The following is a 12,718-nucleotide window of genomic DNA, read 5'->3' as shown; positions in this document are numbered from 1 at the left end:
CATAAAAATATCCACAGAATCAGTCGGAATTCACAGTTAAAAATTGTAAACCATGCGGGTTAATACCCTTGAATTGATGAAACGAAAAATTTCCAGTCTTGACTTTTCTCAAAATGAAGTCCTTTTCACTTCATACGACGTTTAGAAGTACTTGTACTTGGCTCTACATGTTATTAGTTTAACAAAATACTAAATTTTCATATCAACTTTAAAACTATAAAACTAGAATGAACATAAAAGAGAAATTGAATCGACCGTGTCGTACTACATTCCCGGCGGGTGTAGCTAAACTTGTACATCTATCTAGATCTGGAGAAAACGGCTACATGTTGCAGTGTGATTGCAGCGATAGCCACGTCTCCTTTACCGCGGACTTAAAAAATAATTTTTTTTTTATTGCGCGCGCGCGCGCGTGTGTGTGTGTGTGCAGAGAAAGAAACAGAGACACAGACATAACAAAGGATTTATCATGAAAAACTACTCATCAGTAAAGTTATTTTTCAGCCCCAACCTTACAAGACCGACATCCGCTGCACTGGCCAGACAGCGGTCTCTGACGGCCAGTGACCTGTGCCGGAAGTGCATCAATCAACAGGCCACCATTCTGTTGGTGCCGTGTGGCCACAAGGCCATCTGCAAGACCTGCTGCGGCAAAATAAATTCATGCCCGCAGTGCGGCAGCTTCATCCGCAGCATGCACGATGAGAGTAAATGACTAAAAATAGTTTTGCTTTTAATGACTTTTTTTTTTGCTTTGTGGGGTGGGGTGCTGATTAGGATATGTAGTCAGCATAACAGAATAATTATACTCCTGTTTTTATAATTAAATTCTTGCTTTTGCTCTGATGCTGTGGGGTGTTAATTAAGGTGTGTGGTCAGCCTATGAGGATAGATTGTCTTGCTTTTTATGACTTTCTTGTTAACTTTGGTGGGGAGGGTGATGATTAATGTTCGTGGCCAGCGAGGATACTAAAGAAGTCTTGTTTTTGTGATTTTTATTTTGCTCTGGTGGAGGGGTGGTGGATATCAGGGTGTGGGTTGCCAGCTAGGGGAAGCTAAAACAGTTCTGCTTCTTTGTAACATTAAAAAGTTTTTGTGGGATGAGTGCTGATTAGATTGTATGTGACCAGAGTAGGAGACTAAAATAGCTTTTTTTGTTTTGTTGGTGAGGGTTACTGATTAAGGTGTGTAAACTAAACTAAGATAGCCCTACTTTTATCACAGTTTTGTTTTGGTGGTGTAGCGTGCTAATTTGAATGTGTGGCCAGCGTAGGAGACCTGCTTTTTATGACGTTGTTGGTTTTGTTGTTGTTGTTGCTTTGGCGAAGTAGATGCTGATTAGGGTGTGTGGCCGGCGTAGGAGTCTGAAATAGTCTGTTTTTATGACTTTTTTTGTTGCTGTAATGTGGTGGATGCTGATTAGGATGTGTGCAAGAAGACTAAAAATAGCCTGGCTTTTTATACTTTTGTTTTTTGCTTTGGTGGTGTGGGATGATGGTTAAGGTGTTTGTGGCCGTCTTTGCAGACTAGAAATAACCGTACTATTTTGACTAATTTTTTTTAGCTTTGGTGGGATGGGTACTGATTAGGGTTTGTAGACCCAGTATCTATCTCGTAGTCTCATAGGCCGTGGGGGCACCACACAATTGGCAACCAGCCTCTTCCATCCCCCGCGGTTGTCTGACCCGACTCTCACTCAGGGTTAGATCTGTCTACTCTGAGATGTTGTCCTCCCATCTCTTCTTCTGCCTACCTCTTCTCCTTGCTTGCTGCACTGTTCCCTGCAGGAAGGTCTTGGTCAGTCCTGATAACGGTGAAACGTTGCCATACCACTTCAGTTTCTTTTTCTTTACAGTGGCCAGTAGATCATGTGGCCCAAAGCTTGACTCTTCTATATCCATATATATATATATATATATATATATATATATATATATATATATATATATATATTTGTGTGTGTGTGTGTGTGTGTGTGTGTGTGTGTACATGTACATACATACATAATATGTACATATATAATATTATAAGCATGATATGGAAGAAATCAAGAGCAGTTACAACCAAACTATCTTCACTAAAGAATAACTTTGCAAAGATGAAACACATTTTGAAAATACATGTATAAGACAAATCATTCAATCATTTAGGGTAGACCAACTTTCACGGAAGGCATCAACAAGGAAGAAATTTAATTGTAATGAGACCTCGTGTGTGTGTGTGTGTGTGTGTGTGTGTGTGTGTGTGTGTGTGTGTGTTCGTTCTTTAGTTTGTCGTCTTTTCACTGTAAGTGATATTAGACGAGGGAAGGAAAAAAATCGAGTGGGAGGAGGGGGGGGGGAATTACTGTGTACGCATACGAGTTGTATGTGTGTGAGTGTGAAAACAAGTGCAGGTGGTGAGCAATTAATTAAATGTTCCGTTATCTAAGAAAAAAAAGATTTCACGGCGAGGGTGGTAGGATGGAGGAGAAGAAATAGTTTTTGGATATAAACCCTCAAAAGACTGGGGGCATTTGCCTTCTCTGAGAGCGAGAGAGACAATATACAGTAGTAATAATAATAATGATAATAATGCACATTTATGTAGCGCCCTTTCTAAGAGCTCAGGGCACTTCACACGAAAGAAAAACATTACAAGTAATATAAAACATTCATGACCACTCTTTCTCAAAAAACCCTCCCCCTCACCCCCCACTCACATTCTCCCTTTCCCACTCTACATACATCCAAAGTGAGATGACATGGGTGGTGTTGGACAACAAGGAAGCTGAGATAACTTATAGATAGGTTTTAAAGAGTTTTTAGTGATGAGCGAAAAGCAGAAATAGAATCAGATGCACGGATATGATGAGGGAGGTTGTTCCAGGTGTGAGGAGCAGCAAAGAAGAAAGAACGTTTACCATAGGTTCTTGTATTGACAGGAGGAAGTTTCAAAAGGTAACAGTCGGAGGAAAAGCAGAGATTTCTTGCAGGAGTGTAAACACTGATGTGCCTGATATGTCTGCAGCTTCGTCCACTGTGGTCTCAGATATCCGGCAAAGGCAGTAAATTACAACCACCACCCCGACTCCCTTCCCAATCCCCATCGACCCTTCTGCCCCACACAGCAAGTGATCCAGAGACACCAATTACAATTTGGTGATATTCCCAGTCTCAGCCAATGAAAATACACGAAAGGAATGTGATACCAATGAACAACAAATAAGTAATAACCCCAATCTCTGCAGCTGTGCTTGGGGATCCAAGAAGTGAGTGGTCGGCTCAGCTGTCATGACCAACCATTGTCAGAAACGAGCACTGACATAGGGGAAACGCTCAGAGTGATGGTCTTTACTTTGATCTACAAAGAGATGCTATCTACCATTGACTGACCATATGAATACATTTTGAAGGACACTCACACCGACAACAATGACATTTCCATGAACAGACAGCAAGAGCTGGCCCCTGTGATAATTGCTTGGGTTGGGCTCTGCGTTCATATCCACCTAGACGTCCACAACAGCTCTCCGTAAAGGCTTTCGCTGGTTCCTTTTTATGTAATGCTCAGTCCAGTGGGCTATCTACACACGACTTGAGACTTCTTTATAGTCATTCATCAGGGGCTTTGTCAATAGCAGAGGGTTAATGCGTTAACGCAGAAGTGCTCTTGATTATTTGGAACTATGTCGGACTTTGTAACATGTTAGCTGATTCTTACCTGGTTTTCTCCACAGGTGGCAAGGAGCTGAAGACATGCCGTGTCATGTAAAGATGGAGTGACTACAGCGAGGCGAACAAGACCCGGATGGACACAAAATGACCACAAGAATTCAAAAATAGCTGGTGTCCTTTTTAAGCAAGATGACCAGAAAATGATTGAACACGCTCAAACACAATGTGCTTTTTAGTGTGACTTAAAAATGTAGACTACACACCTTATTACCTGTAGTCATTTTGATTGGTAAGACGGTGTAGACTTATTACGTAAAATGTTTTTTTCCAAGTACATATCCAATTTATTGTAGATTATGCCTTGACAGTATGGTATTCAGCCAGTGCAAACATTCTAAAACCTTTAAACAGATTTTGGATGCCGAAACAGATTCTGGCTAGTTCTGGAGGGACGTGAAGGCCTTTAATGGTAAAAGCCAGACTAAATATTAAGGATCAAGAGTGGTTGAATCATTTTCAGGTCGTTTTTAAAACGAATGAAAACATAGTGCAGGGTCCCGATGTCGTGATTGAAGATAGCCAAGAGCACACAGAGGAGCTTGATAAAGACATTGACAGATGAAAGTGCAAATCGGAAAAATACTATTCAGTCTATAAAACAGAATAACGCTCCAGGTCCTGATAGTATTTAACCTGAATGTTAAGTCTTGAAATCAAATTATGCATTTTCCTTTACAATATTGTTTAACCATGTATTTGATACACAGCAGTATCCAAGTGTGTGGAATGATGCAATCATCGTGCCTCTGCACAAGGCTGGAGACATTGACAATCCTAGGAATTATCGAGGAGTGTCTTTGATCAGCATGATAAGGCAAGTGTTTGCAAAAGTATTGAATAACCGCTTTGTAAAATGGGCTGAACACAACGAAAAAATCGCCGAAGAACAAAGTGCATTCAGGTTGGGGTAGTGAACTTCAGATAATATTTTTTTGTTTTGTATGCTAATGTCCAAAGATACCTCCTTAAACGTTCTGGGAATTTTTTTTGTTTTGTTGCTTTTAGAAAGGTGTTTGATACAGTTAATAGATACGTCCTGTGGAACATAATTCGAAAAAGAGGAGTTGGAAGCAAGATGCTAAAGGTTTTGCAAACTGTATATTGCTGTGAGGGATAATGTATAAGGTGCCCAGATAGTCTTGCATACATTTCCGAATGTGAAACAGGAGTGAGACAAGGTTGTATTCTCTCTCCCACATTATATTCTTTTTTTTGTAAACGAACTTAACTACATAAATAATCGAGTGTACATGGTGTATAGTTAAAACCCGAGTCATTTCAGATATTAATGTTGCTATTTGCCAATGCGTGGCCCTTACTTACTATCCAGTTGGTTTACAAAATCCAATTAACTGTCTGAAACGATATGCTGATAATTTCCCTATAACTTAGTATCGATCAGACTAAAATTGTATTAAGAAAATGAGGGCTCTTAGGGGTAAACGAAAATTTGAAGTACGGTAAATGCAGTCAATAATGTTGTAAACACGTATCTAGGGTTATATTTTACATATTTGTTATCCCTGACGTGCTGTAGAGGGACTTGCTATAAAGGCTAAGATCAGAACAAGTCAACTGTTCACAATATGGTACTCGGAGAACTTGGCCACTATCGAATGCATGTGTTAGCAGCATACGTTTCTGGCTTAGAGTGTGCAACATGCCAGAGGAAAGAATACCCTAGAATGCCCACAACATGTTAAATCATTTCCAAGAGTTGGTTGAAAAGATGCGGGAATTTCACGTCAGGCAATTGCTGTGTATCGATGTTGCGTGGCAACAGCAAAATGTTGGTGATATTCCATGTTTTCTTCCTATATTTAAACAATGATCGATCGGTATGGACAGACATGGCATTATACTCTTGAATCAAAACCATTTTAAATGTTACAGTACTTTCAGACAAACCCTCCAAACTGAAAGATACCTGGACTATAAAATGCTTAAGTGTTACATGGACACATATACAAAATTCAGACTTGGTATTTCCCCTATCTGTGTACATAAACTACGATACAGAGAAGATGAAAAACAGAGAAATTTAGTATGCCCTGTTTTTTTTAGTTTAAAAAAAAAAATTTTTATTCGAGTTTACATTTAAACATTTAATATTCCCATCTTTTTTAGTATTTTGTTTGTAACCAATATACCATGACATGGAACCATTTCAATCTTACTTCTTTTATGTTTTTCACTTGTTTCATAGTGGTATCCCAATTTATTGCAGTGTCTAGTTTTTGCTCCCACTTGATAAAAGAATTTATATTGTATAGAAAAATTGGTTCAAGTAGTATATCATAATAAATTTTAGATCCTTTCTTAACATTAGCTATTATCTGCAGTGCTTTTGGTTCTTTATTGCAAGTTTTGTCTGTGATAGTAATATTGTTTGTGCGCAAGTAACTTTTAATGGAACGTATAAATCCCATATACAGTAAATAATTAACTTTAACCTCATATTTTTCTGTGAAATCTTTATGGCTAAGGAAGCACCCGTTTTCATCTACAATATCTCTAACCAGAAAAATACGTTTACTTGTCCAATTTTTTAAATAAACTGTCTTATTACCGACTTTAAATTTGTCGTTATGAAAAAGTGGTTCTACGAGTGCCTCTTGTGCTTCTTTTAACCTAACATGTTTTGTAAAATTCTCATATGCCCAATATACATCTTTCCAGAAACTATTACATTCAGTGTTTACAAATTTTCTTGGTCCGTACAGATCCAGGGAGTTGATTTCTGGGGATTTGACTAAGAGTATTTTTTTTCCACTTTGCTGTTCCTGTGTGTAATTTCCTAATCCATGATATTTTTAGAGCCTCTATGTACTTTTGTATATTTGGAATACCCAAACCTCCATTTCCAACATTATGTACTGTATATATTCTTTTAATCTTGTCTGTTTTGCCATCCCATATAAATTCATAGCACAGTTTCTGTAGTTGATTTATCTCTTTGTCCGGGGGATTAGGAAGAAGAATCCACAAGTAAATGAGTTTTGAAAGTATACGTGATTTTAAAATAGCAATTCTACCAAGGGGTGTACATATACGTTTTGACCAAATCTTGAAAAGCCTCTTAGCTTCTATCAATTTGTCTTTTGTATTCACTTCAGTTATTTTTTGATAGATCTTCTGTGAACCAAATGCCTAAAAGTTTATATTTGGGGGGGTTCCATTTCATTTTCTTTTCTAGTAGATACCGGCGTTTTGAGTTCTTCATTCTTCCTAACCAGACATTTAATGTTTTATCATAGTTAATTTTTAGCCCTGAAAATTCTTCAAATCCCTCTAGTGTTTCAAACAACTTTTCATACGATTCTTTATCTCCTTCTAATGTGAATGTTGTATCATCAGCAAACTGACTAATTTTAAAAATGGTATCTAATAAATTTATGTCTTTAATTTCTTCATCTTCCCTAATCTTGCACGCCAGGATTTCTGAGCATAATACAAACAGATAGGGTGAGATTGGATCTCCCTGGCGGCATCCTCTTTGTATTTTCAAGCCTTTGGATACTTTACCGTTCACAATGACATATGATTTTATATCCTTGTAAAAGATGTGAATCCATTTACATAAATCTAGGCCAAATCCATAGGCTTTTAATACAGTGTTCATATATGACCAATTTAATGAGTCGAATGCTTTTTCGAAATCTATTGATACTAACAAGCCTGGACGATGTTCAATTTCTAAATAATGCATAATGTCATACAGGGTTCTTATGTTAAACTATGTGTATCTATTTCTTTATCGATTCCCTGTATTTCTTTAGTATGCCCTGTTTGTAAACAACAGATCGAAGATGAATCCCACGTGTTTTTTGTTTTTGATTTTGTTTTTTTTAGCTGCAAAGCATATGATATTTTCAGGATAGATGTAAATATTATTCATAAAGCAAATGTCAGTGTTTTCTGTGTGATGCCGTGTGATGATGAGTCATCTGCTGTTCAGTTATCACGATTTTTGTACAAAGCGTTACAGAAAAGGGCAGAGTTAAGAGCAGAAGAACGGACTGATTGGTGTTGGAGGAAGAGAAATCAAAGTTTTAAAGTCTGAAAATACTTTGATAAAATAGCAACTCCAGCTGGGTATTTACTAACGTCAGTTCATGCTTGTCATCGGCTTGTTCGGGGAAAATCCCAGGAAGAAACTTTTTAATTTGTACTAATTTGAATTGATTGATGTGTCATACATCTTGAAATGAACATTCTGTTTGCTCAATAAATTATCCCCCCCACCCTCTCTCTCTCTTTCTCGGCGTGCCTGTTCTTTCTTTAATTTAACGTCTTTTCACACTCAGTGTCTCTGTCCGTCCGTCTGTCTGTCTCTCTGATATGTATGTTTGTGTGCGTTTTTCATTCTCTTTTTCTATATTCGTTGAACCCGGTTGTTGTAAATACGAACTGATTGTAATATAGGTTACACGGCCAGATGGGATCTGACCACTGTCGATCCAAGCATTGCCTTGTACACATCAATAGTGTTTTGCATGCTCCGTTTGGATCACAGGCAATACTGACAGTTGACTCGTCATGCTGGTTGTCTTTTTCAAATTGATCTTTGTTCGGCAATACACATTAAACTGCAGCTATCAACAGGAACGTAGATCACAGTAATACATTGAAAACATAATTTCCCATTTTTGTGTCACTGTTGTTACTTGCTGTCCTTTCGATTTTTTTTCCTCCATGCAGAAAACATGGTCATATTTATATTGCACAAAGAATCCCAGAATGTAAACCAACCGGTCGCCTATCCTTTATCCCAGATGTTCAACAGTCGGTTCCGTATTCCACCCTTTCCATGGCCAAACAGGATGCACAATGCAAAGTAGCTTCTTGAATATGTACTCAATTTAGATTTCTATTTTCTTGGAATATTTACTAAATATACAGTAAATTATGTACGAAGTACACAAGGATTTAAAAAGAAAGAAAAAAAAGATAATAATAATAAAGTACTTTTGTGTACCGCCCTTTCTCTCAGTTCAGGGTGCTTTACATGAAAGAAAACGTTGCAAATTACGTGAACCACTCTGTCTGACTGTCTGCCTGTCACCGTCTCCCTACCCCATCTACCACATTCTTTGTACACGCAAAGTGAGTTCGAATGCATGGGGTGGTGTTGTAGAAGTAAGAAACCGAGAGTGCTTACGAATAAGTTTTGATGAGTCTTTAGGGAAGAGCGTAAGACCAGAGACGATGTGAGGAGACGATGTGAGATGAACGAATATAATGTGGAAGTTTTTTTGTTTTTTTCTTCTTCAGATATGAGGAGCAGCAAAGAGGAAAGGGCATTTGCCATAGATTCTTCATTGATAGAAGGAATTTTCAGAAGGTAACTGTCAGAGGAAGAACGGAGAGTTCTTGAGGGAGGTCTGATAAGGTCAGAAAGATGGTAGGTCCAGTGGAGTGAAAATTGGAAAAGCAGAAACACGCAACTTTGTATTAAATTTTCACCTCAACGAGGAGCCAGTGCAGAATACGGAGGTGAGGAGAAATGTGATCAGTACGTACAACCTTGAGAGTCAGGCGAGCAGCACTGAACAATACTAAAGAGTGGTGACTCTCCATTTACAAGGACCACAAATTGAAGTAAAAACAACAAATTTACATTTTGTAAAACCGAAAAAGAAACAATCAGCCACTTGTTCATCACATGCAGTATAACGTCTGCTTTCTGGAAAGATACAGAACATTTTTAATTGACAGCTGCACAAGGTATTGGTATTGTCAAAAGGGTTTATGTTATTTTGCACCGACTGTACGTTAAAAAGATATGAAGTCTCATTTACGTAATAATCTCTGCAAAGTTCATATAAAATGCAAAATTGAAAACAAAAACAAAAAACATTCCCTGTTTTCTGTTTTTAGAAAATATTTAGAAATGAGATACCGAAGGGAAGAATGCATTGTAAAAACAAATTTGCTCTACATAGATTTTACCTCTAAATGGCACCATTACAAAGGACTTGTCGAATGAATTCCTTTTTTCAAATTTCAAATGTGAAGAAACATACATATGAATATAAGTAACTTTTTCTTTTCTTATATCTCTTTTAGAATTCCACCGCATACAGCAAAATGCTTGGCTTATATCGTGAACATGTTCACTTAGGTATTAATATCCTCTCGTATGCATTCAGTATGTGTACCTTTAGACACGATGTATGTGTTGTTTTTCATTGTTCTTTTTGCTGTGTTCTTTTTGTGTATGTATTTTTTCCCATTTTGCGTTCTTTGTGGTTTGACATTATCCCATATCATTTATGTCAAGTTTTGTCTCAGTGATGCAGTCTATCAGTTTGTTTTCTATCGTTTCCAGTGTTGCATTGTTAATATGCTTGGATATATGTAGCCACAGGAAACATCATTTTTCTTCTTCATTCCATATCTTCGTACGAATGTTCAAAATACACATCTGGTAAAAAAAGGCAAAGAGGAGAAAGAAATTTCAAATAATAGGCGTCTTTTTTTCATATATTTTTATTTACTGATTTATGGTGTTTTTGTTTTTTGTTAAATATTTTTTTCATAGTGTACTTGTATATGCAATGCTATACTGCAATGTTTTTGGTGTGAGCCACTCAGGGTCTGGAGTGGGGATGAAAATACAGGTCTTGTGAGAATCAAGCCCGGAACACTCGCTTGATCGTCAGGTCACGAGACCATCATCATACTTTGTTTCAGCCACAAATAGTTTTCTATGCTCGTTTTCTCTGCAAAGTTTACAGCACATTCTAACTGAGAGATTCAGACCAAGGCGCTTTAGCTATTTCCCCAGACCAGACCAAACCATAACCGCTCCCTAAAAACCTTGTTCGTTAGAAAAAAAGAAAGAAGAGTAATTTGCCCTTGATGACGCCGGAAAGAGAATTCGTGAGGAGTCTCCAAAAACGAAAGTTGCGAGTTCGTCGATTGCACTTGTGTAAATGCTTCACAATGGGTCTGGGGAAAACACGAGGAAAGAAGTACTATGTGTGCTATTCGAACTTCAAAGGAAAAAAGGTGACATCGTAACGAATACCGGCCACGAACCGATTGCATAGAGCGTGGCGAGCTTCGTGAACTGAAAAGGACCGCACCCTCAATGGCGATGATATTCCTTCACTTTTTATGAACAAGGTTTTCAAAACAAGCACGGTATGTGACATTTTGAATATAATGGATTTGTGTGTGTATGTGTGTGTGTGTGTGTGTGTGTGTGTGTGTGTGTGTGTGTGTGTGTGTGTGTGTGTTGGTCACTTTCTTAGCTGTGGTATTTATTCAGAACAGATATATGCATCTCTGACATACAGCACAAAACTGACTAGTGTACCCCTGAAACAAACACTGCAAAGAATTTCCACTTTTCAACATTTGTCAGCACATACTTCTTTCAGTTGGAAATGCTTGCACATTTTCAGAAAGTGCTCTAACAATGATACTGAGACAGTGAGATCCTTGCTACTTCCACAGGCAATGTGAATGTTTACACACACACACACACACACACACACACACACACACACAGCATAGTTATTGTTGCAAATTTAAACAACAAACTGGCTTGAGATTCTGCACATGCATAATGCATTGAATAGATCTGACACATTTTGGGGATTGTATGGAGTTTGACTGAAAATGTGTAACCAAAAGAAATGTCATAACATTCAAGCTATAATTATATATTCTTTTCTTTTTTTGTCACAGAAGTCCAAGAAGACATCACTGCTACTTCTGCATCAGCAGTAGAAACCAATGCTGCTGACAGTAAACTGAGTAATTTTACAAAATTTAACAAATTTGGAAGTGAAAATATGTAATGATCTGACAGCTATGCTTCCCCCTTTACACCAATCTGACACTGATGACACAGTGAAAGATGACTTATTAGGGCCTTGAAGATTGTTTTGTAAAAAAAAAAAAAAAAATTAGACTGAAGGGGGGTTACAATAGTGGGTGTCAGTTTGTAGAATGTGTGTGTGTGTTAGTTGAGAGCGGATTGATTCAGGTAGATCATTGGTATTGACAAATTGTGTAAGACAGTCAGATTATTATCTGTGTATGAATTTTTTTTAAGCTTTCTTCTTGGGAATTGTGGAGTCTGAATGCTCCTGATTTTTTTTCATACTGATGTGAACAAATATTGCAAATGTTATATACCGTTCATATTTGTCTGATATAATGTTGATTTATATGCAATATATACATCACTTGTATACAAGAGATAATTTGATTTCAACAGCCAAAGCTTATACCCACCGCTTGCTAATGATATTGATCATATGGTGCATTTAAATAAGACTTCAGAAACTGTAGCAGTGATTTTTCTTCTTCTCTTTGAGGGAGAAAGGTGGGGGGGTGGGGAGGGGTGCAGTGTGGTTCAAACCAGTTAAGATTCACTGCAGTGTTTTGTTTTTTTCTTTCTGATCATGGAAAAAAAATCAAAACTTTGTGAATGTAGACATTGCACTTCAATACAGATGTATATCTCACACACACACACACAAACACACACACACACACACACGCACACGCACACACACACATGCACAACATCCAAAACTAAATGGTGTCACATCACAAATAACTCAAATTGTTTAGACAATAGTTCATTGTTTAGAATTTAGGTATGAATGAATGATACAAAAAAATAAAAGAAAATATCTAATCAAAGTGATTTTCTTCAAGTGTGTTTGTGTTTGACTCAGACCTGTTTACACTGCATTTTGTAAACAGTCCAAATTTGATTGTACAGATTTGACAACAAGCAATAAGCAAATGAAATATATATATTTATTTATTTATGATTTAAAAAAATACAGAAAATTAAAGATGGGTGGGGCATGCAAATGTAAATAAATGCAAATATTTACACTAAGAATTTACAGCACTACCAGTTTCTAAAAAAATGGCATCAAAGAGAAAACTGGTATGTATGTGTTAGTCCTTTGGCCAGTTGTTAGATACAATGAACTTACAGGTTTCCATAAAAGAAATACATATTCTAACCC

General features: G+C 37.3%; 1 protein-coding gene across 1 annotated transcript in view; it reads left to right on the top strand.

The window, feature by feature from the left end:
* Positions 1-7,960, top strand: part of LOC143287537 (E3 ubiquitin-protein ligase MIB1-like) — a 78,485-nt gene extending 70,525 nt beyond the window's left edge. Inside the window, exons 18-19 of the mRNA XM_076595589.1 lie at positions 505-707; positions 3,719-7,960. Of these exons, the coding sequence (XP_076451704.1) occupies positions 505-707; positions 3,719-3,753 (238 nt within the window). The 3' untranslated portion in view covers positions 3,754-7,960. The remainder of the gene's footprint in view (positions 1-504; positions 708-3,718) is intronic.
* Positions 7,961-12,718: the final 4,758 nt, after the last annotated feature.

This window comes from Babylonia areolata, chromosome 11, assembly GCF_041734735.1.
Source record: "Babylonia areolata isolate BAREFJ2019XMU chromosome 11, ASM4173473v1, whole genome shotgun sequence".
In the NCBI taxonomy this organism is placed as follows: domain Eukaryota; kingdom Metazoa; phylum Mollusca; class Gastropoda; order Neogastropoda; family Buccinidae; genus Babylonia; species Babylonia areolata.
Note: the sequence above shows the minus strand (reverse complement) of the source record. Positions and strands in the feature narration are given on the sequence as shown.